The sequence below is a fragment of the Phalacrocorax aristotelis genome, chromosome 21 (assembly GCF_949628215.1).
Source record: "Phalacrocorax aristotelis chromosome 21, bGulAri2.1, whole genome shotgun sequence".
In the NCBI taxonomy this organism is placed as follows: Eukaryota; Metazoa; Chordata; class Aves; order Suliformes; family Phalacrocoracidae; genus Phalacrocorax; species Phalacrocorax aristotelis.
In genome coordinates this window covers 5753334-5780389 of record NC_134296.1, presented here as the reverse complement: position 1 = coordinate 5780389, position 27056 = coordinate 5753334, and the positions used below count along the sequence as shown (strand labels likewise).

General features: G+C 55.0%; 2 protein-coding genes across 12 annotated transcripts in view; both read left to right on the top strand.

Annotated features, from left to right (window-relative positions):
• SLC45A3 (solute carrier family 45 member 3) overlaps positions 1-7334 on the top strand; it is a 42029-nt gene extending 34695 nt beyond the window's left edge. For all 9 annotated transcript variants that reach the window (XM_075115673.1, XM_075115667.1, XM_075115666.1 and 6 more), the window contains one exon: positions 1559-7334. In XM_075115673.1, the coding sequence (XP_074971774.1) occupies positions 1559-1572 (14 nt within the window). In that variant the 3' untranslated portion in view covers positions 1573-7334. The remainder of the gene's footprint in view (positions 1-1558) is intronic.
• Positions 7335-10207: 2873 nt separating this feature from the next.
• LOC142067209 (Krueppel-like factor 15) lies at positions 10208-17137 on the top strand. 3 transcript variants are annotated; one of them, XM_075115650.1, is made up of 3 exons: positions 10208-10301; positions 13022-14066; positions 16748-17137. In XM_075115650.1, exons 2-3 carry the CDS (start codon positions 13129-13131, stop codon positions 16923-16925), a joined length of 1116 nt encoding a protein of 371 aa, XP_074971751.1. In that variant the 5' UTR covers positions 10208-10301; positions 13022-13128; the 3' UTR covers positions 16926-17137. The 3 variants fall into 3 exon arrangements, with proteins under 3 accessions (XP_074971751.1, XP_074971752.1, XP_074971753.1); XM_075115651.1 differs by lacking the exon at positions 10208-10301 and adding an exon at positions 10473-10890; XM_075115652.1 differs by lacking the exon at positions 10208-10301 and adding an exon at positions 10967-12101.
• Positions 17138-27056: the final 9919 nt, after the last annotated feature.

The following is a 27056-nucleotide window of genomic DNA, read 5'->3' as shown; positions in this document are numbered from 1 at the left end:
TCCACGTAAGATAAGTGATGGTCTTGGATTGATGCATTTAAGCATAAAATCATGAGCCTAGGCAGAATTGAGGACTTGAAGGGTATAGTGAGCAGCTGAGCAGAGCCCAGGTAAAGCTTTTGGAAGGCGATTGCTATTTAGTGAAGTTCTCATCTGGCTTCTCTTCTCCAACTGAATCTGAAACTGTTTGTGCTACAGATCTGCAGCCATGGCCTGGGGCAGCATGAACAGAGACTGGCTGGTGCTGACACACACTAGGGCAGGGCTGGGTGTAGCCGTGTGGGTGCCAAGGCTGCTGTAAGCTTTGGGATGGCCTGCATCAGAGCTGGAGTGCCCGCACGCGCGCGCCAGCGGTTGATCTGTGTCCAGGTCCCTCCTGCAAAAGGCAGGATAGTTCAGGCAAGCCCCTCGGAGCCCTGCGGCTGGGTTCCGTGCACTCGGTGCTCAAACAGGTGCTATGTTGTCCTTTTTATTTTCTTTGTTCAGTCTCACCATGCGGATAATGGATTAACATGTCCTTCGTTATCTGCTCTACCCCATGCAGACCAGTGGTTGTGCATAATTGCAAATGCCCTGGAGTTTTAAAGCTGGAGCTCTGCAGCATTTTCACTGTCTGCACATGACTGCCCATTATTTGTTGGTGTTAACGTGGAGAGCTTTGTGATCCAAATACTCTGTGTGAATACTGCTGGAGTGAGCCATGCCCCAGAGATTTCACAGCTTGAGCAGAGTGAGGCAAAAAAGGGTGAGAAGAAAAAGATATTTTCTTCCCCCTGTCGCCCTTTTCTAGCCTGAGTGAGGAGGCTCAGGGCAGTCAAATGAAGCGACTCAGCTGAGGTCATGCATGCACGGTCTGTTGCAGAGCTGAGAAAAGAGCTCCTTCCTGAGTTCCCAGCACTGTGCCATCTCAGCTGGTGTCATTTTTAAGTATCCCAGACACTAAGAAGTGGCCGTGCATCCAGGGCTCTGACCTGTTTGTCTGCCCTTTGGGCTCTTCTGCAGGAAGGTTTTCAATTCCTTGCAGCCAGTTTATAAGCACTTCTGTTTGCGCTGGAGCGCACTGGCTCAGGGATGTGTCCAAAGTGGGCTCTGGCCCTTCGCTCCAGCCCTGCAAGCGTGCATTAGCTGATTTCAGGATGGGGTGAGCTGTAGTTGGTGCCTGGATTCCCTTGGCACCTGGTGAGGAGGTGACAACCCACGGCTCAGCACAGGATGTCCCCAGGTGCGGAGCCTGGGCTGGCTTTGGGCTGCAGCACTCTACTGAGCTCCAGAGCTTCAACACAACAGAGGCACCACTTGGCCAGATTCCCCCGGTGAGTCAGGGTTGCTTTGAATCCCATGCCAGTCAGGAAAAGCAGGCTGGCTCCTGGAGGCCATCTCAGATGGGCCAGGCTCACTGCTGGCGCTCCCCACCTCCAACAGCCTGACCCAACGCACACAGAGCATGGAGAGGTTTTACTCTCTTGCACAAAAAACGGAGCCCCCTCCGCCCCCCACCTCACGTGCTGGGCTCCACCCTACCTGCTCATTCCTCACATGCCCTCCTTCTTTCCCCTAGGTATTTTTGCATAAATACAAGAGCAAAGAGGAGGAAGACGCAGCTCGATTGGACAAGAAATCAGCCTTCTCTAAAGGCCACCTTTCCAGCCAGAAGCTGCCTTACCAGAATGGACATACTGGGAGCCTCTTCTCTTCTTCCCCTTCCTCCTCCTCTCCTCCAGCCGTCGGCTCGGCTCTGTGCGTCAGCTCCTCCTGCGATGTCTCGCTCATGATGATGGTGGGAGAATCGGACTCGGTGGCTCCTGGCCGAGGGATCTGCCTGGACCTGGCTATTTTGGACAGTGCTTTCCTCCTCTCTCAGGTTGTCCCCTCCCTTCTCATGGGGTCCATCGTCCAGTTTACGCAGTCAGTGACTGCCTACATGGTGTCAGCTGCCGGCTTTGGCCTGGTAGCCATTTACTTTGCGACCAAAGTTGTCTTTGATAAGAGTGACATGGTGAAGTATTCAGTGTGATGTGGAAGGCACAAGGGCAGCATGCGGGTGCCCGCACGTGGCAGAATAAGATGTGCGTGTGTTCACGTGGCCGCTTGTGGGAAGCCTCGTGCGGCACCTGCTCTCCCCATGCTGTTGCCGTAGCCCTGGGGGGACAGTTCTGGGGCTGGGGGCAGGAGAGATGCAACAGGGTTAATCTCAGGTGTAAATACGAGGCATCGGGGCATTGTGCTTCGGGCCATCAGTGCTTTCCAAAGGTGCCTTTATCAAAAGAAAGCACTGCACAGCCAGCACCAAAGGGGGTTATACAGGGGAGAGGAAGGAAATGAACTTTTCCTTTAATAACGGGTCGTGTTTCTGAGCAGAAGCAGCAGTGGGACAGGGAGGGAAGGGAAGAAATCATTGGCTCACCTGTTTACCAGTTACGGCTGTATCCTGTTCTCCTGCTTGCTGTAGTTTTACTCAACTTCTTGAGCAATACTTCTGCAAATAGGATGCTGGGAGGAGATTTCCTTGGAAAAAAAAAAAAAGATGGGTGGCTAAGGTTTGGCCACGGAGCAGAGGGGGTGCACATGTGTGCATGCATGCTTCCGCCCTTCCCCACCTCTGTTCTGACTGAGAGAAACCATTTAGGAGAAAAGTTACTATGTCTTGTTTTGGAAAAACAAGTAACGTTTCATTAGGACCAATTCCAAAAGGTGATTTATCTTTTACCTATGTACTGAGTTGCATCAGAAGGAAAGTACTTCTTAACGTTTGGGGTTTTTTATGTTTTTAAGGATTGTTTTTAGCTTTCCTCCACAATTCTCAGTAACTCTGACCTTTCATGCCTCAGAGCTTAGAACTGCCGCCTGCTCTCTGCCCTAACAGATCTAGGCTGCTGTGCTTCTTCCACAGCTGGCCCCTGAAAGATGCTGCCGTATCACAGGGAAAATCTATTCTCAGAGGGTTTTCAGTCCTGTGACAGTGAAGTAGAACAGGGAGAGGTCTCCTGGAAGGCTGCCTGCGAGCAGGCATACCAGGCCTGAGGAGGCTGGAGGAACTGCTCGTCTGCTGACGGCTAGCTGAACTCAGCAGCAGTCACTGCCAGGGTTGGTACCTGGGGTTGGTTGCTGGCTGTGTCTGTTTTCCTTCAAAAATATGTCCCCAGAGCAACCTTCTAGGCCAGACTATTCTTTCCAGTCAGACAGAAAGGCGTTTGGCTGTGCTTGCAGGCTGGCAGGAGCGCACCTTGCAGAGCACGCTGCGTCCCAGGACCCAGCACGGTGGCTGGGTTAACACCTTGCCAGCACACCCAGAGAGGCTGCTGGAAACAGCCTCGTAAACAGCAGGTGGGAAGGTTAAAACGTGCCTAGAGCCACTCTGGCAGCTGCTTCCAGTGCAGGGTAAGCCTAGTTCTTGGTGTGTTGGACAAAAGAAAGAGCAAGACAGAAACTCGTGATGCTGTTTGTGCCTGTGATTTGCTGACCCAGGTTACATATTTACTATGTTATATTTGTTTGGGCTTTTTAAAATCTATTTCCAGACAGGAGTCAAGATTCTTACTGAGGCACAGCATAAACAGAATTACTTGGTAGAGTAAGGCAAAGTGCCTCTTGCTGCCATAGCACTGGGACCAAATGCTCCTGGTTGTTGGGGTTCTGGAGCTCCCGGGTGTGAGTCATCTTCAGTTGGCAGAAGAGTGGCTGCAGCTGCATGTCCTTCTGGCCAGTCCCATTCCAGTTAAAAGTTGGACCAGCTGGAATAATTCTGCTGGTGGCAGGTTTCTACCACTCGAAGACTACCCATACACCAAGTAGGAGTCAAGGTCCTGGCCCACAGTCAGCACTTAGACTTTGAAATGATCCAAACTCTGCCTACAGTGCGTAGGGGAAAGCAGGAATTTAGTCCTTTGGAGGCTAGGCTGTGAGTATGCAGGAGTTGTTCAACAGCCCTTAACTTTGGCTGGTCTAAACAAAGTGTTTGTGACTAACTTTCTGCGGAGGTGTGTGGGCAGCGAGATGCGCTTGTGAGGTTCGGCTGAAGGGCAAAATGTTTCTATTTTTGCAAGGTCTTGTCAGACTATTCCTTGGCATGGAAGCAAGGTTACTCCCCCTCTGTCTGCAGATGGCTCCTGAGAGGGCTTCTCCTAAGTTTTTTAAACATCTCTTTCCCGTAAAGGGTGACTGTTTTTGTTTTATTTCTTCTCAAATTATATGCCTACCAGCCTCCCTTTCCCACAGCAAGGTTTGTGTGCTGAAATGCAGCTGTTTTGGGGATGGATTTGGCCGCTGCTTAACCACCTACGGAAAGAGTTTTTTATCTGTACTTCCTACCCTGGTCTCTGTCCCCTTCAGGCTTCGGGTGAAAGTCTTTGAGGCAAAACGTTATGGCCAAAGGTGGGATGTTTCTTGGATGAATGCTCCTAGTAACCTCTGACCCTAGATTTTTTGAACTGAAAAAACTGAGTGCTGAAGTGTCCTTTATTGTTTCTTGTGTAAAATATGGGGAACCTTTGTACGTGGAGGCTGCTATGATGCTAAGTGCTGCTGATAATTGAGCCATCTGTTTAAGTGCCTAAAGAGTACTTCCACACCAAACTTCAGGTGTATGGGTTTGTTGATAAAGGCCTTGAATGCTTCATTACAGACATCAAAGCGATCCTTAAAAAAGCAGCGGGCTGGAGGGGGGAGACAGCCTTGTTTTATAACGTCCTTTGGTTTGGAACGTGGAAGAACAAGATGCTGGAGTTGTTGATCCATAACTTGCATCTGTCCCTCAAGAGGAGAAGGCTTAAAGCCACCAGATTCCCTGGCTGACCTGCCCTCCACCTGCTGAGGTGGCTTCGGGGCAGCTGTAGCCTGGCTGTAGCTGGGGGACGGGAGTAGGTTTGGCCTCACGGCGTGTGCAGCGGGGGCTCGGGATTAGTCAGCGCAGGTCGGGTCTCAGACCCCGTCTTTCAGTGATGGATCAAGGTGTCTTCAGCCTCCCTGTTCTCCCGTCCCCTTCATTGCACTGGGTCACAGACTTGGCCCCTGCATCTCCTTGGCAAGTCTGGTGTCTGCGTCCAGAGTGCTGGCTCTGATCTCACTGGTCCTGGGAGAGGGCAGGCTGGGTTTGTCCAGTTTTCTCATAATTCAGACACGCTTCCAGGGAGGTGCCTGCATTTACTTCATTTACGTTCAGAAAAGACCGCTGAGCGACTGAACTTGTCACTCTGCAGCCAGCTGCTCTTGCCCTTTGCTGCTGCATCCCCGACGGGTGCCCGTCATCTTGCTTTGGCCTGACCTGTGACTGGATGGACGACAGAGCTCTTTCTCTGTTCCAGCTGGGAGACACGATCCAGTCTGAACCAGGGGCTCCTTATGCACTTGTCCTCTGGCTGCAGTGCGCTTGTTTTAGCCCGTTCAGCAAGTATGAGAAGACCTGCTTGGTTATCCACGAAGAGACTCTGATTTCTCCCCTCCCTCTGGCACCCTTCTTCCCAGTTCTCCAGCCGGGGCGGGGTGAAACCCAGCGAATTCACTAACTGCTCCTCTCCTTCCCACCCTCCTGCGCACCAGGAGAAGCCCCTGGGCCCTCTGCCAGCTACTGACATGGTGGGCAGTACATGGGTACGGGAAGAAGTGTTTGCCAAGACCCGGCTAACCCTGTGTCCCGTGGGAGTTCAGGCCCAAACACATTTGGGCTGTTTGCCCTAAGAGCGTGGCTGTTTGCAGGAGAGGAGGCTGCCACGTGCGGTCAGGCCCTGGGTGGGTGGCGGGGAGCAGCTTTCTGCGGCAGAGTTCAGCAGGAGGGAAGACAAGGCATCATTCTCAGAGGAGAACAGGGAGAGATCAGGGTGAGGGAGCAGGAGGAAGAGGGGGTTCAGGGGAAACTGAGGTTTGTAGCAATGTAAGGGGCTGGGGCTGGGCTGGCTCTGCCCTGGCAGCGGGTGCCCCTCGACGTGGTCTTGCCCTGTCCATAAAGCACTTCGAAACCTTTCGTGCTTGCAGCCTCACGCCAGCGTGATCCCAGCCACGTCGCCAAAGCTGGCTGCAAAGCCTGAGCTCGGGATTTGAGCCGGGGCTGTCAGCAGCTGCCTTCCCCCAACCCGTGAGAGCTGTTGCATTTGCTGTCAGTGCAATGGCCCTGTCCACAAGCTCTGCTATTACCAAAAGCCTTGCTTCCTAGTTCCGGCTGTCGCTGGGGCTGACAGGAGAGGCGTTTTCCAAAGCATCTGGTGAGAAACTCCTTTCTGTGTAAGATTGTCCTGTCTGGCTGACCCGGCGTGCTTCTGCTGAGGACAGCTTCTCCGCGTCGGGGTCCCACATAGACCAGCAAGGGACGCAGGCGTGTGTGCTGAACGTAAGCGTGGCCCCTACGCGCGGTTACTGACGTGACCCGTGTGAACACAGAAGCCTCTCCAGGACTCGGGTGTATGGTACAACTGCAGGTGTCGGTACGAGCTCTCTGGAGGCGATTACTGGGAGCTTCGCTGCTTCAGGTAGTGGGTGCCCTCCTGCCGCCTTCCCGCGCTGCACCTCTCCTCACCCTCTGTGAGACAGGGGGTGCCGGGGTTGAGGTGGGGAGCAGATGGGTGAAGGGCAAGTGTCTTTTTGATGTGAGACTATTGCGAATCTCTAGGTTGGGGAAGGATGTGGGAAGTGATGGGGCCCCTGTGCTTGGCCCTGGGGAGGTCCCACCTCGAATGCTGGGCTCAGGTTTGGGCCCCTCGGGACAAGAAGGGCCTTGAGGGGCTGGAGCGTGTCCAGAGAAGGGCAGCGGGGCTGGGGCAGGGTCTGGAGCACAAGTGTGCTGGGGGGCGGCTGAGGGGGCTGGGGGGGTTTAGCCTGGAGAAGAGGGGGCTGAGGGGAGCCCTTCTCGCTCTCTGCAGCTGCCTGAGAGGGGCTGGAGTGAGGGGGGGGTTGGTCTCTGCTCCCAAGTCACCAGGGACAGGACGAGAGGGAACGGCCTCAAGCTGTGTTGGGGAGGTTTAGGTTGGAGATGAGGGAAAGTGTCTTCCCTGCCAGAGCGGTCAGGCCCCGGCACAGGCTGCCCAGAGAGGTGGGGGAGTCACCGTCCCTGGGGGTATTTAAAAGACGTGTAGCTGTGGCACTCCACGGCATGGTTTAGGAGGCCTGAGGGCGTTGGGTTGACAGTTGGACTTGATGGTCCTGGAGGTCTTTTCCAACCTTGATGATTCTGTGATTCTATGTATGGATGCTGGTAATTTTTTTTTGTCTTTTGAGGTCATACACCGTCTGCAAATGTTCGTGTTTTATTTATTCGGTAGAGTAAATATTTTGTATACAATGGAAGAGGAAGGCTATTATAAATTTTTATGAAGAGGAGGAAATAAAAGGTGTTTAAATGGGGACAACTCGTGTGTGTTGCTGAACGAACGGCGTCGCGGGGAGCCGCCGGGGGGCGCCACCGGGGGGCGGGGCCGTGGGTGGGGCCGTGGGTGTGGCCGGGCGGGGCCTCCCCCAGCGGGAGGTGGCGGGGGCCCCTGGATCTCCTCCTCGCTGGGGCCGGCTCCGAGCGCGCCGCGCCGGCCGGGAGCCCACGCGTGGGGCCCCGCGCGTGGCCGGGGGAAGGCGCCGGCTCTTCCCGGCCTCGGCCCCCACGGAGCGGCGGGGCGCGGAGCCGCCTGCTCTTCCCGTGACTTGCTTTAACGCGTTACTCGTGGATCTCTGCCGTGAACATCCCGCTTGCTCCACTAGGTGCTGTTCAAACCTAGAGGAAGGGTTGTTGGTACCCCCGATGATGTCCTGGCGCGGTGTAAGCCCAAGCCTGCAGGTTCACAGGGGTAGTGCCCGAGGATTTCGAAGAGCTAAGGCTTTCCCAGACCCTCCAAGGAATTTAAGTATTCCCAGCACTTACCCCCCACCTCAGCTTCAGGGTCTTTAATGTAAGTGGCACCCAGAGGCACAGCAGCGAGGCAGGGGAACATCCTGGGCTGCCCTCACCGCACCACCGCACTCCTTCCTCCGCGGTTTTTGTTTTGTTTTCTTTTCTTTTCTGTTTGTTTTTCAAACGTGAAGCCTTGCTCTGGCCCAGGAGTTTTTGTTCAGGCTCAGAATCTCACGCTCCTTACAAAGCAGAGTAACTCTGCGCTCACGTCCTTGGGTTTATGGGGCTCGGCTGTGGTAGGTGAGAGAATCTCCTCTCATAGAGGGGCACTGCCAGCCGCAAAATTGTCCTTTTTGCTTGGAAGTATTTAACCCTAAACCACTGTCACTGTCAAACCCCACACGTGGTTTGAGAGAGCAGAGGCAAACGCGACTCCCCTCTCTGACCAGCATCTTTGTCCTGTGCGTGAGGCAGCGCGCTGATGTTTTTGTTACCCTCATGCCTTTTTCCGTTGCAGGGTGCTTGAAGGAACACTGGGCGTTACAGGGTGACCCCGCGAGCCTGGAGAGCCACTGCTGCTGGCCGAGGAGTGCTCCCGGCGGCCTGCGAGCCTGCTCTGCCTGGTTCGGGGGGCTCAACCTGTGCTGCCCCTCGGCCATCCTCAAGCCCAGCCTTGCAAGGACTGCCTCAAGAAGCTGCGAGCTCCCCGCAAAGCCGCGATGAGGACAGGAGACCTCACGCACCCCCTTCTCGCGGCAGCGTCTGAACGCTGGGGCCCTGCCAAAACTTATTGCTCCTGGAATGAAAACCTGCATCCAAATGGATGCCAGCAGCAGCCGTTACTGCTGCCACCTGCCAGGGCTCGGCTTCTTTTCCCCGAAAACATTGGTGAAATCCAGACAGTTTCCAGCAGAGATGAAGAGGGGGAAGAGGCAGCGGCGAGGCATCCCCCGGGCCAGCCCCAGCAGTCGGACAGGGCGGGAGGGGGAGCCCCGGTGCGGGGGGCCGCTCAGCCCGGTGCAGGGCCGCTCAGCCCGGCGCGGGGGCGCTGCGGGGACCGCTCAGCCCGGTGCGGGGCAGCTCAGCCCTGTGCGGGGGCGCTGCGGGGACCGCTCAGCCCGGAGCGGGACTGCTCAGCCTGGTGCGGGGACGCTGAGGCGACCGCTCAGCCCGGTGCGGGGCCGGTGCAGGGGAACGCTGTGGGGACCACTCAGCCTGATGCGGGAACTGCTCAGCTCGGTGTGGAGCAGCTCAGCCTGGTGCGGGGGCGCTGCGGGGGCCGCTCAGCCCGCTGCAGAGCCGCTGTGGGGGCAGCTCAGCCCAGTGCGGGGGCTCGGCGGGGGCCGCTCAGCCCAGTGCGGGGCCGCTCAGCCCGGTGCGGTGCGGGCGGCCGGAGCCAAGCCCGGGGCGGGGGTTCTGCGGGGGCCGCTCAGCCCGGTGGGGGGTAGCTCAGCCCAGTGCGGTGCGGGGCCGGCGGCCGGAGCCAAGCCCGGTGCGGGGGCTCTGCGGGGGCCGGTCAGCCCGGTGCGGGGCCGGTGCAGGGGAACGCTGTGGGGACCACTCAGCCTGATGCGGGAACTGCTCAGCCCGGTGCGGGGCAGCTCAGCCTGGTGCGGGGGCGCTGCGGGGGCCGCTCAGCCCAGTGCGGGGACTGCTCAGCCCGGTGCGGGGCAGCTCAGCCTGGTGCGGGGGCGCTGCGGGGGCCGCTCAGCCCGGTGCGGGGACTGCTCAGCCCAGTGCGGGGCAGCTCAGCCTGGTGCGGGGGCGCTGCGGGGGCCGCTCAGCCCGGTGCGGGGACTGCTCAGCCCAGTGCGGGGCAGCTCAGCCCAGTGCGGGGGCTCTGCGGAGGCCGCTCAGCCCGGTGGGGGGTAGCTCAGCCCGGTGCGGGGGCTCTGCGGGGGCCGCTCAGCCCGGTGCGGGGCCGGCGGCCGGAGCCAAGCCCGGGGCGGGGGCTCTGCGGGGGCCGCTCAGCCCGGTGCGGGGTAGCTCAGCCCGGGGCGGGGGCTCTGCGGGGGCCGCTCAGCCCGGTGGGGGGTAGCTCAGCCCGGGGCGGGGGCGCTGCGGGGGCCGCTCAGCCCGGTGCGGGGTAGCTCAGCCCGGGGCGGGGGCTCTGCGGGGACTGCTCAGCCCGGTGTGGGGTAGCTCAGCCCGGGGCGGGGGCTCTGCGGGGGCCGCTCAGCCCGGTGCGGGGTAGCTCAGCCCGGGGCGGGGGCTCTGCGGGGACTGCTCAGCCCGGTGGGGGGTAGCTCAGCCCGGGGCGGGGGCGCTGCGGGGACTGCTCAGCCCGGTGCGGGGTAGCTCAGCCCGGGGCGGGGGCGCTGCGGGGACTGCTCAGCCCGGTGTGGGGTAGCTCAGCCCGGGGCGGGGGCTCTGCGGGGGCCGCTCAGCCCGGTGCGGGGCCGGCGGCCGGAGCCGAGCCCGGGGCGGGGCGGGGCGGGGCGGGAGCCGCCCCCGCGCCGCGGGAGCCGCCGTGCCAGCCATGGACCGGAGCTGGGTAAGGGGGCGCGGGGGGGTCCCCGCTCCGCAGCGCTCCCCGGGAGGCTGCCCGCAGCCCCAGAGGGGCGGATCGGCGGGGGCGAGGTCGGCCTGGCGCGGGGGGTGTGTGGTGGTGGTGGGTTTAGTTTTCCTCCCACCCCCCGGGGATGGAGCAGTCGCCCGGCCTGGCTGGGTCCCCTCCGCCCTGGGGCCTTCCAGGCTGTGCCCCGGGCTCCGTTCCCCGCCGGGGGGTTGGGGGCAGCAGGCGGGCCAGGCTTTGCTCACGCTTGCTTGTCCTTGGCCGGGTCAAAGCGCGGGGCATCACTTTATCGCCGAGGGATCTGCTACACGTGGCGCCGCCTGTACGTGTCTGACTTATTTAGCATGTTGTAGTTGTCCGGAAAGGCTTCGTGAGTCCGGGTTTCGCACGGACACTGTGAACGTAATTCATGGCTCTGAAGAGGTTACAGGTGTTCGTCCGTCTTGTTTAGTCATGAGAGGAGAGTCGTAACCCTCGGCTGAGTTCCCAGCTCCTGCTTGTTGGCTGACCTTGGACAAATTACTTTTTTCTCTGCGCGCTCAAACTGCACATCTGCTGATTTCATACGGTAATTGAGTGCTCTTAGGGGTTTGAAAAACTATAGGAATAGAAATGCAAAGCGGACATTGACCTTGCCTTGCAGTTTGCTTCCCTGAAGGCCAAAGTCAGGTCTCCATTTTCTTGCAGTAGCTTTTCTGGGATGAAGGCACCGTTGAGGTGGATTGGCAAGGCGCTGATGTCTGTAACGGGTACCTGCGAAGTCTGTCAGTAACAGAGCACCCACCAGGTTATAGGTTTCCCTTTAAGCGCCGCTCTGCAAGGTAGGGCGTTACTATTACCCCCACCTAGGTGGGAAACTGAGGACAAGAGAGCTCCAACAACTACCCCAAGGTTGCACGGGAGATCTGCAGCAGAGCTGGAGACCCACCGCGGGTCTGCTCAGTCCCAAGGCAGCAGCTTTAACCACTGGACCTTCCTGCCCTCCGGCCGTGCGTTTCTTCATCTTGTTCAACTGAGCTGCTCACTCTGAACGTGCGAGATGTGTACTGAACGAGGCTTCTGAACTAAGGCGTTTAGAGTTCAATTCCGTTTTCCTGGGGGCATACAGAAGGGATGGAGACTTCCTGAGCTGCTCTGCAAGGAGACCTCGTTGGAAAATCAGGTTTTAAGACTTTCTGGAAGAAGTAAACAGAAGTGTTTGGTAGCCAGAGGGGGGAGGGCTTTCCTAGCGTCTGAAGCCTGTAGAAAGAGGAGACGAGAGTCAGAGAAGCAGAGATCAGAAAGAAGATCATAAAGTTGATGTGGAGGAAGGAGGGGAATTGGGTGCTGCCTTGAAGGTGACGGTTCAGAGCACGAACTTGCGTTGTGATGAAAACTTGAAGCCCGAAGGTTGAGACTGGCCCAAGCCCCTTTCTTACCTCACACGCGAGTCGCGATGGGCTCTGCTCATCATGACTTGTTCTTGCAGAGCTGTGCTGGAGACAGGCTGCGGGCAGCACCGCCAACGGCCCCGAGCAATGCGGCGGCTTGCGCTGAGCAGATTTTGAACGATGTGGGGATTATTTCTTCTTAAGTGGAAGAGCCTTTATACTGTATCCAGACTGCTTCTCAAAAATTCCCTTTTGGAGCTGTCAGGGCCCTGAGGGAGCACTGAGAATAAGGACTGGCTTGACTGGTTTGCAACTTCGCAGAAATCTCGTGGACTCACTCTGGAAGAGGTTCATAAGGGACGTTGGCATAGGTTTTCTTTCTCTTGGAAACTCACTCTCTGCATTAAATGTAAGAAGTGCCTGCGCCTTGGGTGGTTCAGGTGCTGCAGGAGCAGGATGCAGCCTCCGAGCGGCCGTCTCGCAGGGGTAGGGATGGTGTGTGGGTGCTCAGGCACTGCCCTCACACCCTGTGAGCCACAGCGGGGCCTGTGGGGTTTGATGTGTGGAATTGTGGGAGACCAGTCGCCTTCTGGAGATGGCACAAGGCCTAACCTGGAGATATCGTGGTCTTTCTCACCTATTTTGAAACGTGGTGTTTGTGTCCTCAAGGGCCCCCGTGAGCTGACCCCAGACAGACTGTCTGCAATGCTTTCTGGAGGTGTGACTGCGCTTGGGCAGACCTGCCTGAACCCGCTCTAAACTCGCTCGTTCAGGCACCGATAGCCAGTGTAACCACAGCAGTGTGGTTGCCGGTGAATGCTCACCACAGCCCCAAGCAGTTTGGCAGCAGGCACTCTCATAGCTGTCTTGTTACCCGTTCCCAGACTAGTTAGCTTTAATCCAGCCATGATAGGTCTGCGTCAGGTTGTGACTGTACCGTTTGCAGCATGGAGAAACCAGCACCCTCTCTTGGATCTCAATTAACTCCTAGTTGTAAGCCACAAGTCATCCTCTCTCCCATCTAGCAGCGCATACCTGCCCTCTGGCATAGGTGGAAGAGGGATGAAGTGTTTCACTGTGTATTTTTACCTTAATAAACTCCACGGAGAAGTTTGCTTCTGGGGGGAATCTAGCTCTTTGCAGCTTGTTGGCATCTTGCATAGGAGAATGGTTAGCATGTCTTTTTTGAGCAACAGGCTCTTTAAAAACAAAGGCTGCTGACTAGTTTTGATGTTTTCTTTCTAACACACAGTCCGTTTTGTTCAAAAGTTGAGGTTTTCTTGTTTGTTTTTTTAATTTGAAAATAACCTTGGTGGCGTTCCCTTGCAGATGAACGAAGATTTCCCCAGCCTCAGGAGCCCCAGCTGAGCTGTTACAGAGGCTTTTGATCCAGCCGAGCCAAGAGCTTTGTGTAGGTAGAGGACGTGAGTCAACAAATGGTCTCTGTGAGCTGCCAGGAGCTGCTACCCTCCTTGACCAGCTCTTCCCTCCTCGAGAGCTTTGCCGGTGCCCTGCAGCGCAGCATGCCGCCGTCCCTCCTGCCGGGGCACGGCAGCGAGAGGGTGTCCGGCCACCCCGAAGGCTCCGGCCATCTCCTTGCAGGCAGCACCAGCCACTGTGAAGGCACCCCGCTCCCCCTGCCCGGTGCAAAGGGGGAAGATGCAAAACGCCGAGTCCCTGCCTGCGAGGCTCACCTCAGGCTGCCTGACTTCTGCAGCAGCCTCTCCCAGGACTTCACTCCCACCCTGGAGGAGATTGAGGAGTTCCTAAGGGAGAAGGCTGAGTTCCTCAAAGACGAAGCAAGCGAGCTTCACCCAGCTGGAGGGAAGGTCGAGATCAAACCTGAGATCAGCTTAGGTGGCCCTGGGGGACAGCCTGTCTCCAGTGAGGTTCAAGAAGATGATGTCTCAAACGCTGCTCAGCCTGGAGGGACAGCTGATGGCAGTGACCAGGCGGTAGCTGCTGGGAGCATCCCTGTTGTCCTCCAAATCCAGCCTCTCCAGATGGACAGTGGCAGCGCGCTAGCACAGAGTGCTACATGTGGTGTCCGGGTGGCCCAGCTGGTTATCAGCTTGCAGGGCCAAAACCTGTCCCTCCTCCCTCAGGTCCAGCCCCCTGCAACCATCATGGACCAAAAGTATGTCAAAATTGCCCCCCTGCCAGTCACCATGAGGCCAGGGGCAGCGGGGGGTGCGCAAGAGGCGGAGGCAACCCCCAGGTACCAGAAAGCCCCCCCTTCCCTCGTGCGCGTCCATAAGTGCTCGCACCCGGGCTGCGGCAAGATGTACACCAAGAGTTCCCACCTCAAGGCTCACTTTCGTCGGCACACCGGGGAGAAACCCTACACTTGTGCTTGGCCCAACTGTGGCTGGCGGTAAGTGGGAGCCGCGGGGCTCTGTGCGAACGGGCGTCCCCACCAAAGGCCGGCCGTTGCTCGCTGAGATGCAGCAGAGCTCTTGGCTAGTGAAAATCCAGGATAAAATCATAAATTTTCTTTCCCGAGTGAATTATAGGTGAGAGCTGGAAGGAGGCCTGGAGGAGTAAAGTTTGTTGAGCGCTTTGGGTAGTTTTCACTCAGTCCAAAAGTGCTGAAAACCTCCAGCTGGGGAAGCGTGGCTGACACTTCTCCCAAACACCCCAAATCCCCCTTGAACCAAATGCCTAAGCAACCTCTGGCAATACAGCTTTTCCAAGTGATGTTGTAATTTTGCAAGCTTTGTCTGCCTAATTCAGGACAATTTCTGCATTTGGGCTACAAAAATGCCTTTTCTCGTTAAAATTTGTCCCGGGAAACCGGAGTCTCGCTGCTTCCTCAGGAGCCAGCACATAGTTCTGTGTGTGTTTAGCAACCCTTTGCTTTCTCTTGCTCTTTGCCTGCCCTGGCTGCTTGTATCCCTCAGACACCTGCGGGCCTGTAGCATATCTCCGTGTTGCATTTACTTTTGTTTGCTCTGCACGTGATGGTGGTTGTCATTTTCTTTCATCTGTGTTCCCCAAATTAACCCTGCTGTTTTAATCTTGCTACACTTCTCTGATTATTTTTCTGCTGTGGTGTTCTCTTCCTGGTGCCGCGTACCTGTCCTGGGGGTAGGATGCTCAGTACAGCCTTTGGCAAGAAGGGCTAATACCTCGGGTCTTGCGTAGCTCTTTTCATCAGCAGATCTCAAAGCATATCACAAAGAAAACTGGTGCTGGCAGCACTGAGCTTTCCTGGTTTCTTGTGCAATGCTTTGGCATACGCTCGCTGCTTTGCTTCCCCGAATGGTGTATTAGAGCTTCTGCCTCGGGGTGGTGAGGCTCTGGAAGGTATGAGACCAGATGTGAATTTTGGGACTCCCTCTTGCCGAGCTGCTGTCCCTTTGCCACCCGCAACTGTCCCTCCATTTCACCTATAACCACAGCGCGTGTTTATAGGCAGCGGCTCCTTTTCCAGTACCAACCAGTACTGCTAAACCCTCCTGCACCAGACGCTCAGAGCCTGGGGATTGAAGAGGGGGGCGATGGCAGCCACACAAGCATCACTTTTCCCTCTGGGAAGGAGGATGGGATGGTGCTGGCCTGTACGACAGCATCCTGCTGCTTCGCTTGCTGCCCTGCCCTCCCGCTCCGTGGGAGCAGTTGCACTATCGAGTGATGTGCTCGGCTGCGGCTGGGCTTCTCCTGGCCATCCTCCCTTTTCTAGATGTGGCCCTAACTGTAAATACACATGCAATTTCTCCTGGGCCTGCCTTCTATGAGGAGCTGAGACCTTGAAACTCGCTCCTCGCCATAAAGCTGGAAAAGGAGGCAGTGGTTGGCACGGAAGACCTGAGGATGGTCTTGGGACGCATTTTGTTTTCGCAGAGCCTTTTGTGAGCAGCCGCAGTATTTACCGTACCAGGTGTGAGCTTGAAATCCTATCGCTGGGAATCTGGGGTTACATCTGAAGTTCCTTGCTTTGTGCTTCTTTGTGTGGGCATGTTTCAGCCAGATGGAAAAAAACCTTCCGTCCTAATACTCCTGCCATCTGTGTTGGCTCCTTAGAGGCAGAACAGGAGTAAATCCTGTCCAGTGCCCCTCTCCAGCTCTCCCCTGACACTCGGACGTGCAAAGCACGCTGTTGTGACCTTTGGGTGCTGGTGTGACCTTTGGGGTGGCACTCGTAGGACAGCTGTGGACCGACTTGCTGCAGGTGCCCCCAGGTCTGGATCTGTGCGTGCCAGGTGGAAGAAAGGGTGCAGGAGAATTAAGTGGGGACACGCATGTACTTAAAGGGACTTTCCAGGCTGTTCAGCTGATCTGCTGCAGGTGTGGGAATTACGCAGAGATGCAGGCTGAACACTGGGTGCATCCTCAGAACAGCAGTCAACTTGCTTCGGCATGGCAAACCTCTGCTTCTGTGCTCCAGGCTGGGCGTCTTTGCTTTTCCTCCCTTGTGCTCCATATTTAAGCCAGCTCATGGGCAGCTTCTCTCTCCCCAGCTCCTGACCCAGCCCAGGCTGACAGTGAAAACTCACTGCCATTCTGAGAAACAACGGGGTGCTCAGAGTTTGCAGGGAGAACCCATGTGCTCTGAGGAAAAACAAGCCTCCCCCCAACAGCGATGCTATTCTTGGCTGATGTGGGAGTTATAGTAAAGCCTTTCCACCCAGGCCCCTGGCTGGTCTCCTGTAGTCGCTGCCAGCCTGGGCTGATGCCCCAAAAAGCAATTTCTCTCAGCATCTGACCTTGGGGCCTTCAGCTCCCAAAAGGTTTCAGCAGGTCTAAAACAAATGAAGGAAGTAGGTGCGCAGTGTCCCTTAAGAGCAGCAGAAAGAAATGAAGAGCTCACTGGGTGAATTATTTTCCTCTTTTCCTATCTCTAAATCACCCCTTGGAGGGGTTTATTTCTCTCCATTCCTCCAGCAGGAGCCTGGGGTGCCTGTGCCTCACGGGTAGACTGGATGGAGCAGAGCAGAATGACCTGTCTAGGGTCAGCCCAAGAGGCTGGGGCAGAGGCAGACCTCAGACATGCTGGGGGCCTCCCGTTCCCTGCCCTGTCTAGGCTGGATCTACCACGCTTCCCTTCTCCTGCAGGTTTTCCCGGTCAGATGAGCTCTCCCGTCACAAGCGCTCCCACTCCGGTGTCAAGCCGTACCAGTGTGCCACCTGCGAGAAGAAGTTTGCCCGCAGTGACCATTTAGCCAAACACGTGAAGATCCACCGGGGCCAGCCGTACAGCCAGCGGACGCTTCAGGGCGGCAGCAGGTGTTAAGCCTTGCTGCTCATCCTTGCGAGGCTGAGCCCAGGAGGCCCCGAAGCCAGGCAGACAATGCAAAAAACACTACGCTAACAAAGAGGGGGAAATGACTCTTTTTAACAAATTATAAGCTATCCAGTGTTATACCTCAGTTCAAGGATGACCTATGTTCGGGGCCTGGTTCTGGTACTACATCCCTCTCTTAAATATATGTGATGGAAACCTAAGTTAATTCCGGGTGAGTGTGTGTGTGTAGGGAAGTGGGGCTGGGGCAGAGGACACCTTTACAAGATCCCTTTGCACAGCTTGCGGGTGTCGCAGGCAAGGCCTGGCTTACAGCTCCCCATCCCCGCCGTGGGGCATCCCCTGGGCTGCTGCGGCTGCGAGTCACACCGGCATCCCAAGGCTCTGGGTCAGCAGCGTTTCGGAGACAGCGGGAGAGGGTTTGTGAGCTCGACTCGCTCAGAAAGCCGTGAGCCTGAGCCCGTCTGGCAGGGTGGCACCCGGGCAGAACCGTGGAGGGATGGGGAGGGTGTTTGGCTGTTGCGCGGCAGCTGCGGGGGCTGGAGGCAGATGTTGGGGAAGGGCTTTTCCGGTGTGGTTGAGGTGGTGGTTGTGTTGTCCCTAACTCTGCTTTCCTGTGCTGGTGGTTTTTCACCTGACTGGCATTGGGCGCGCTGAGTGTCCTTGGGGAGCGTGACGTTGCGGCTACGGTTTGGGGGGGGGGGCGGGAAATGCATCTGTTCAGCTCGCTCGATGGCGCGTGTTGAAAGTGGATCAGGAGAAATGTAAGCGGCACCAGCAAAGTCCTTTTTTACATGCTGGCCTGAGAGAACAGCGGTACGGAGAGACACCGATGAGTATGGACCCGCAGAAGAGCTGTCCGCTGCGGTCGGGGGGAGCAGTGCAGCTCGCAGGTTGCTGACGTCCTTTTTGTGTTTGACTTCTGGTTAATTAAAAGCCAACTCCTTGCTCCCGTGCCAACTTCCCGAGCTTTTGCAAACATCTGGGAGGGAATTAGGTGCTTGTACAAACAAAGAATAAGCGTCAGGAGTTTGAGCTAGGCAGTGTGCCCTTTCTATGTGGCTTTGCCAGCATGTCTCAAGCTGATATTTAGTGCCCGCAGGCTCTTTTCAACTCAGGTGTGCTTGTGCTGTTCTGCTGTTACCCCAGCGCTCTTGCAGAGTAGGACTTCAAGCACTTGTCTCAAGCTGCCCTTGAGCTGGCTTTAGTGAGGAGTGTTGGGCTGTACCCAAAATAAGGACAGGGAAATGAGCTAAACCCTTTTCCCTGCCCTGTGGAGGGCATGTTTGTACAGCAAAGAGGTGGTTCTCTGGTCCCTGCAGCCCTTTTCGAGTGATAACTCTGGGGAAGGAAAAAGCCAGGCTGGTGGGGATGGAGGTGGTGCCCTGCTCTAAGGGTTGGTAGAAGCATCTCTGGTCGAGACGCCAAACTCTGTGCGAGAAACACAGGCTTGTAAAGGAGTCGTCCTAGTGACAGCGTCATGTGGCTGGAGGTTTTTGCTGTTGGTGGCTGCTCCTTCCTCAGCGCAGTGACCAGAGCTCTTCCAGCTTTGCTGAGAAGCTACCGCAGTGAGACTTCGGGGGAAGAAAGAAAAAGGGACCTGAAAATCCTTGATTTATTCTTAATCTAGGATACTAGGGGATGCTTATGCTGCCTCCGAAGGAGACACTTCTGCTGCAGAGATTGGAGACGGGTGGGGTAGGGCACTTTCCACCACTGGGGCTCTCTGGCACACTGAGGGTCCCCACAATGAACTTGTTTCTCCTGCTGCTCGTTGTTCCAGTGCTGCAGGGCCACGGTCCAGCCCAGGACCCGGGGGTGCAGGTCGCTATCCAAGCACCGAAGAGAAGGGTCCACTTCCCCCATGCCTTTGGCCCCTATAAACGGCAAAAGTTTCTCTAAAGTGGAAACTTCAGTGTGCAAAAAATGCCGTTTCCACAGACGAGAAATGTTCCTAAAGCTGGCTTGGGGTTTGGATTCTTTATTGTAAAAACAAGCAGGCCAGCAGCTGAAGGAAGGCTCGCTGGCCGGCTTCCAGCCCCAGCGTAGTGGGGAACCGACTTGTGGCTCACCCAGCTGCAAGGCTGCGGCGCGAGCCGCAGCTGATGGATCTGCTGTTAGGTTTCCAAAGAGCTGGCGTGCCTGGGTTGCGTGTTTCTCACAGAACACCTGCATTGCTTGCTTTCCTAATCCCCGGGAGGGAGAGCAGCGTTTACGACAGCAATAGCTGGAGCCACGCTGTTTGACTTCGGATCCAAGCTTTCCCCAAAGGTCTGGGAGGGCTGGTTTCTGGATCCCGGCTTAAACTCCTTCATCCTTAGCTCCTAAGTGGGTAGGTGTGGATAGGCTGAATGGAAGGAGGCTGCCCGCAGCAGGGATTCTTTCCTGGGTGTGCAGGTGGACGTGTGTAAGACCCGCAGCTCTCATGTTGACTCTTTGGGGAAGGAAGGCAGCTTTTGCAATGATTAGCCAGAGATCTGGGCCTGCCTCGGGAAGCAAGCGCTCTCCCAATGCACCGGGAGTGCTCCCACCTCTGCCCTGGCCTGGCCAAGAATGATCAGATGCCAGCGAGAAACACAGCCCGAGTTCGTGTGATACTGAACCTTTAACGATGAGCCGGAGGAGACAGGTATGCAAGAGCCTATTTTGGGTTGCCTTTTGCTTTAGTGGATTTTTGCCTGACTAGGAATTTACTTCATACCCTCTTTGCTCGAGGGCTGTCTTTGGAGGCCATACGCCAACATGACTCATGCCCATCTCATGCTTTTATCTGTCCCCCTTTGCTCTTCTCCCTCGCTCCAGACTCTTTCACAGCACTCCCTGTTCATTTTGGACCTGTCCCATCCTGCCTCCCTCCGCTCTCAGCCGAAGGCGACTGGGGAGATCGCATGTTTCCAAACTGTGGAGCAAGAAGAGCTGTGCCTCACTGTTAGTTCAAGGCCCTTCTCTGTTCTCCGGCAGCTTATCTGCTGAGCAGCTCCCGCAGAGTCCGCGCCGGTGCTGGGGAGGATCCGCTGCAGAAGACAGGGCTGGGAGCACCGGCAGCGGCAACTTGCAGCTTACCTGGTTTGTTTTGCCATTCCTTTTAAACAAACTGCAAAGGGAGGGGAGATATTTTTATAAAATAAAATACCCTAGATGCGTATCTCTTGTGCAATGCGTATCGTAGTCTCACCTGCTTCCCTCTGGGGACTTGGGATGAATGGCTTAAAAGGTTTACTGAAGGCTCTGTAATTACCTGTCCTTTGCTCCAGTGAGGATGTTACTCCATAGCAGAAACGTCCATCGTGGAAGCGCGGGTGAGATCTGTGGCATCGGGGGGACGAGCACCCTTCTGCCTTCCCAGAGACAAAAAGACGCTGGAGCTGCCAAGAGGTGACACAAGCTGCCCTTGTGCCACCGAGGCCGTGGGGTTGTTACGGCCCTGGCTCTGTCTCAGACAGTGCTGTTAAGCGAACAGGGCTGCGTGCCCGCCGTGGGTTCCTGTTGGAGGAGTGGGAATGGGAGGAACCGGTTGCCTTGCGCTCAGAGCAAAAAGGCTGTGATGTTGCTAAGCAGTGCTTTAAGAAATGAAATGCAAGCAGACAGGAGTTGTAGCTGGGCAGGACGTGGGAGAGCACAAAGAGAAATTCAGGCAATGTTTCTAAATTTGCAGCTGTGGCTCTGGATATAGCAGTACGCAGTGCAGAGTCCTCCATCTTCAGCAGGCTAAGTGACAGCACTGACATCCCCAGGCTGCAGCCCACGTGGAGCTCGTGCTGGCTGCTCATCCTTTGAGATGAGCTAAGGGCCAGTGCAAATCCACATTTTGGTTTAAGGCCCCTTTGGAAATACACCTCTAAGAGGGATCATAGCATTAGGTTTTTCCTTTTTTTTTTGCCCCAATGAAACCAGAACTGGATTGTTATTAATGATTCTGCTTTCCAGAGTCCAGGTTTTTTGGGAGCAAATGCAATTCTTGGTGTAGTTTCTCTTTCTCCTGGTGGTTAAGCAGCAGAAGCTGGCTTAGGGCAGGGAGGGAACTGGAGCCTTGAGTTTTCTCACAAGAACAGGAAAGGGCCTTTGTGGGCACCGGACCGCACAGGCTGGAAAACAAGCAAACATTTGCAGGACATGGTTCAAGCTCTTCTGGAGCCACGGCTAAGCACAAAACACAATGTTTCCTTGCAAAGAAGTGGGTTTATCATGGCCTTGAGCTGCAGCTGATGGAGTAGCTCACACCTGATGCTCTTTCCCTTCTCCCCTCTGTGAGCTGGCTCTCGGGGAGTTCCCTGGAGCTGCTGCCCTGGGAACAGAGGGGTTAAGAGCACAGCAAAGCTTAATGAAGAGAAGAGCTAAGTTAAAACAGCTGGGTGGATTGGCCTGGCCATGCTGGATGACTTACTGCTTCACAATCAGCTTTCTGGGTAGGCACAAGCCCACTCACAGGGAGGCTGGAGCAGGGAAGAACATCTCTGTGGAGGAATAAGGGTAATGAGGGATTGGTTTTGTTCATACCTTGCCTGGTAGGGTTCAGCGATCCCAACCCCAGGCTGGGTGCTTGCTTTCAGCATGGACTTGAGACAGGTTGTTTGCAGGGATGCACCTTTCCTAGGAGCTGCTCTCCACTGCCTGTGCAGGTAAAACACTTCGCTTTCTGATGATTTGCCCAAGCTGCCTTGCGGGGGGAGGTTCTGAGCTGATGCGATAAATTCCCTGGCTGGAGCCCTGCAGGAGAGGATGGGGGGACAGTCCCTGGTCAGCCGTGCTGTTGTGTGTTATTTGATCCAGGAGCTGGGCAGTGGTGTAAAAAGGGCTTATCCGTCCCTGGAAAATCCACCCAGGTAAAGCTTTTTTTGGCTTAGAAAGTATGTGGTGGGAGAGGGGGGAAATCAGATATGCAGTTCGACATCCACAGATCTGTGTTCACTTTTGGAAACGTCGGCTTTTCTCTGTGAATTACACCAATTTCTCCCCAACTGCAGTTTCACAGCTCCTTGCTAAGAGAGCTGAGCGCGCTGCAGTCTGCTTCTCACCTCTTCTATTTCAGACCTTGGGTTGTTTGCACAAACAACGGGCTCTGAAATGAAATTCTAGATGTCATTTAAATGGTCACGATGGGTCCCGATGGGTCCCGATGGGTCCTGACTTTGCCCTGTTGTTACCAGCAGCGACGGTGCTGTTGGGTCAGGCCAGGAGAAGAACCAGTGAGGTTTTTAAGAGTTGTATCCAGGAATTTTATTCAGGATGTGGGAACTTCACGAGGGGAATTGTGTTTTTAGTAGGAGAAGGCCTGTGCTGATAACACTGGTGGAAACTAGTTTGGCAACGTTGTGTAATAACCAGAGTTCCTCTGGTGCACAGCTTTAGGGCTTAACTTTCATAAGTACCTGAAACCACCTCCAAGCCTATCTGAGTCAGTGGAGACCAGCCCTTCTGGAAAAAAACAAACAACAGCCTTTCTCCTGCTGTATCTAGTTCCTCACTGAGTAGTGAAATTCTGGTGTAACTGGGTAATTCTGCTTCTCCCTGAAATGAAGTATTGCATATACCTTTGACTATTAACAGCTGTTGTATGATCTGGGCATTGCACATCCTGTTCAGCAAAGTATTCGACTCTGGAGCATTTACTACAGCAGCGAAGTCCCCTGCGTGGCTGCCTGCTGACGAGCCTCAGACTTGCCCCAGTCAGGTATCTCCTGGGGGAGTGGAGACAGGGGCTTGTGGACTGGATTAGCCCCCTGTGCCTGCTGCAGGATGCTGAACTTCCTCTCTCCCTCTCATCTGCCCTGAGCATGTGGATTGCCCGGTCCTTGAGACGGGGGGCTCTTGCATTTGTAGGCTCAGAAATAACAAGGGTTTGAAACCAGCACAGATCTGTGGCTTTTCTGAGAGCATCAGCAAACACCAAAGCAGAGGCAGAGCTGCTCTCTGCAAAGGAAACCCAGAGAACTGCGTGCAAAAAGGCTTTATCGGGTCTGAGAAATGTGAGATCATTCGTAGCTTGGGTGTGAAAGAGAACACAAGGATGGGAACTGAGTTACTTCTCCATCCTCTTCAGGGTGCTCCTTTTAGCTTCGGCAAAGGCAGCTGGTATTTGTGGACCCCTCTGTGCCCTGTAACACTCCACGGGCATCCCGCATCATCGTCGGGAGCTCTGTGAAGCGATGGCTTCCTGCATGAGCAAGAGCCACCACATCCTGGGACGCTGGGGGTGGTACCGCCGCGAGGAGGAGCGTGGTGTTTACGTGGGTCACAAAGCTGGCGCTTTGCTGTGGGTTTCGATCGTGGTGTGAAGCTGCTCCGAACCGAGTGACAGCACGTTTCCTGCTGTAAAACTTGTCAGGTTGATGACTAGCACCATCTAGGCCTCGTAGGCAAACTAGCACTCGTGCCCACTTTGTGGTAGAGCTTCTGTAGGGTCGGGGGGTGGATGGCGGTCCCAGAGCCGGACCTTCCCGCTGCGCGTCCGTGCTGCTGCGTGACTCGGGCTGCTCGCGTCCAGCAACCCGGCTTGCTCACAGAGCTCTCCTGAAAGTGAGTGGGGGGCTCGCCTCCCCCCCCTTTCACCTCCAAGGATGTCACAGGAGCTATGGCATAAGGCGCTAATATTGGTAACTGAAGCCTTAGTGACCTGAGAAGGCGTTAAACGTTACGTTTCCTGAGAGCATCCCTCTTGAGAGAGCGATGAGTGGATTTCCGTTGTGAAACTTTAAAATCCCACAGACAACCCTTCCTTGATCTAAAGGCTTTTCCCTTGTGAGCGTATCCTCTCACTAATGAGACGCAAAACCTCTCATAGCTGTTCTGCTTATTTCATGAGTTTTAGATTCCCAGTACTCTTGCAAAGCTCGGTCTCAGAGCTGGGAGCTCTATTAAAATAGCACCTCCAAATTCTGGGACGAGGCCTCGTTTGGGTCTGACTAGCTGTTGCATAGCGTTCCCGATGCCCGTGCGCCCCTGCTCCCTCCCACTGCTCTCAACCCAACAACCATGTGATGGCAAAGTCAGAACCTTCCAGTAAGATAAGTCATTGCTTTTAGAAATCTCTGCTTTTCTGACTGGGTTGTCCTGTGTTTTCCTAGAACTGGCAGTTACGTATCACTTCGTGACTTTGTCCTTGCCTCAGAACTTGCAAAATCTATTTCTAGGTGCCGCTGTCTGATTAACCTTCACCAGAAATCCCAACTGAAATGTATTCGTCTGACTTCCTTTTTCTGCTGCCTCTTTCTCTTTAAAAGGCTTTTTAAAAGGTCTTTACAGATGAGCTTTTTCCAAACCCTGCCTTGTTGCCTGCTTTATTTTACTCCATCCCTTTGTCTGTCCTATATTCTTTCCCTTGTGATGCTGTCTAAGATAGGAACAAGCCCACGTTGCAAACCCACGACAGGGGAAGCAGAACAAAATGAGAGTTGCACAAAGGAGGAAATTTATTATCCGTCTGAAAAAGGCGCTTTGATTGTTTGTCAGCGGAGTCACCCCGGCTGCTACAGCTGTAGTGAAGCCCTTTAGGTCTCTTGGATGCTAGGGCGGAGTGGAGTTGATTTTCGTGGGCTCTCCCTCTTCCATGGCAGCCCGCACTGTCTTTTTGGGTACAGCTCGTGCATTGTTTCCTAACCGAGCGCTAAAGAGATATGAAATTTTTGGGTGTGCTGGTAGATTTTGCTGATGGCAAGTGGAAACAAAGCCAGGGAAGAATCTGGAGTTGCGGTGGTGCGCTAAGTGCTATTTGCCTTGCAAAACGTGTTTGGACCCTACTTGAGTCTGGCACGCGCGCTGAAGCACCGGGTTTGTGTGATCACGTATCTTGTGAAATGTTCCTTTACGGAGCTGTATCATTCTCCCACTTAGCAAGTAAGTGATGTTCGGTGCCAAATGAGGAAAAGATACTCAAAGAAACGGCATGGTGCGTGCCAGTCCCGTAGGTTGTTCATCGCCGCAAAGGCTACAGGAGCTCTCGGAGGAACCAGCTGGTTTCGGGAGCGCTCCCTGAGCGAGATGTGCCGTCCCAGGTGCTGGTCCTTTCCCAAAGAAAATGGATTTAGCTCTGTTTGGGGTACACATATGCAAATGTTGGCAAACCTCCCACGTGTGACTCTACAGGAAGAGTCTGAGAGAGCACAGGGCTTTTCTTTGTTTTCCTCTTTGTTTTTTGGTTCAGTCTGGGAGAAGGAGTCCAAGCTCTAAACAGAGCAAGAGGTTAGGATGGAGCACAGCAGCAGAAGATAAGAGGGATGGGCACAGGGAAATGCTTGGCAAAAGGCTTGTGGTGTTTGTTAGCAAGTCTGGCTCACCCGTGAAGCTGTGTTTGAGTCATCTGCACAGCAGAAGACCAGGTAGAGGTGAGGAGGCTTTGGCTCAGTGCCATGGGAAAGAGACTCCTTTGCTCCAGACCTCTGTTCCTGGGTCAGTGCTTCCTGGCTTGAGCATTCCCAAGGGAAAAGCGGGTACTGATAACGTGAAGAAGTGCCCTGTGGAAATAATGACCAATGATTTCTACAGGAAAAAAGAAGAGAAGAAAAAACAGCACATGCTTTCATTTCAAAGGGGCTTTAATTATTTTGAAAGCAGAAGAAACTGACTCTGGACTTTTGAGGGGGATTTTCTTGTCCTTTTCCCTTAGCTTTTTCCTTTCTTCCTCTTCCTGCCCAGTCTCTCTCTCACTTTTTTCTTTTTTTAAAATTGAAAGTGGAAGTGGGAAAAATGGAAACAATTCTTAGTTTTATTTTAAAATGCGGTAGTTAACTTCTGTAAATAAATTAATAAATGGTCAGCTTGGTGGAAAGCTCCTCCTCTTCCCATGAGAGAAAGCATGGGTTGGGGGAAAACCCAGTACTTCTTCCCTGTAGTTACGAGACATCTCAATTCCCTAAACTTCCATGCTTTCTCTGCTTTCAACTCCCTCCTGATCCCCCGTGACTGTGCAGTAAGTGCTGATAAAGGGTTATTTAAAGGTATTGTGAAATGCAAGATTGCGTTCCCTGTCTTGCTCCTGAGTTTACAAACCTCCTTTCACTTCGTTCAGTTGTCATTTGGCTCTGTGAAATGGGACCTGCCGAAGGGCACAACCCAGTAACGATATGGAACTTGCCTTTGTAGAACCAGCATTAATTGCAGCTGGAGCTGCTCAGGCGTAACCGGGCTTTGAGCCACAGCTTGTGTGTTTGGGGAAGATGGTGCTTCCCAAACACAGACGTACCTGGCCGTGCGGTGCTGTGGCTCATACCCACGTATCGAGCAGGACTCAAGTTTGTGAGAAGGCAGTTGGGTGAAATGTGCAGAGGAGACTTTGTACTAATGCAGCTAACCTTTTACTGGCATGCGTCGAGGAAACCGAAAGCTGCGTGTTTTGGCATGTGCGGTGTTTGACACTGAAGCACTGCTTAAATTTTTTTTTCCTTCTCTGCCAATGGGTGGGAATCTGATGGCGAGGCAGCGAGGGCTCTTTGCTCGTCGGAGGGAAGTGGGAGAGCGCTGCCTTCTCAGTGCTTCACCTTCTGCTCCCGATGCCTAATCCAATGGAAAATAGCTCTGCTCTCGAGCTGGTGTGAAGAGTGCTTTTTTTAGTGGATAACCTCAGGAGACTGCCCACCTGTAGGCCAAGGCAGCACGCCTTAGCAATAAACAGTACCTGGGTGTGGAAGAGCGGTTTCCTGGGGACCTGAGTGTGGGCACGGGCTGCTTTAATGAGCTTCAGCGTGATTAAGGCTCCTGCTGTGTGCGTGGTCTCCTGCAGCAAGCCCGGGATCGCCCGTCCCTTCCACTCGGTCTGGGGAGCGCGAAGGCATCGTGCCTTCGCCACCAGCGTGTCAGGAAGAGATCCGGGAGCAGAGAACCGCAAAGCCCCGGCCGAACCCCGTGGGGACGGGTTCCTCCAGGTGGGTTTCTTGAAGCAAGTGGCCTGGTGCCACCCTGTTCCCCGGGGAGAGGGCAAGCGCGTGGCAGCGCCTTTCTCGGGGGAAGGAGGATTTTTATGTGAAGGTTTCTCAGTGGGGGAAAAAGCAAGGAGCTCCACTTATGAGAGCGCGGCGGCACGTGAGGAGCGACCGTGTTGGGTCATCCCGTCTTCTGGGGGTGTTGGGGGGGCGGGGGTTGGTCTCTTCTTGCAAGTAACAAGCGATAGGATGAGAGGAAACGGCCTCA

What these genes read in the sequence shown, in the direction of transcription:
- LOC142067209 (XM_075115650.1), top strand. Translation starts at nt 13,129, where the DNA reads ATGGTCTCTGTGAGCTGCCAGGAGCTGCTACCCTCCTTGACCAGCTCT. An exon ending in TGGCCCAACTGTGGCTGGCG is followed by an intron (nt 14,067 to 16,747) that starts GTAAGTGGGAGC and finishes CTTCTCCTGCAG; the next exon opens with GTTTTCCCGGTCAGATGAGC.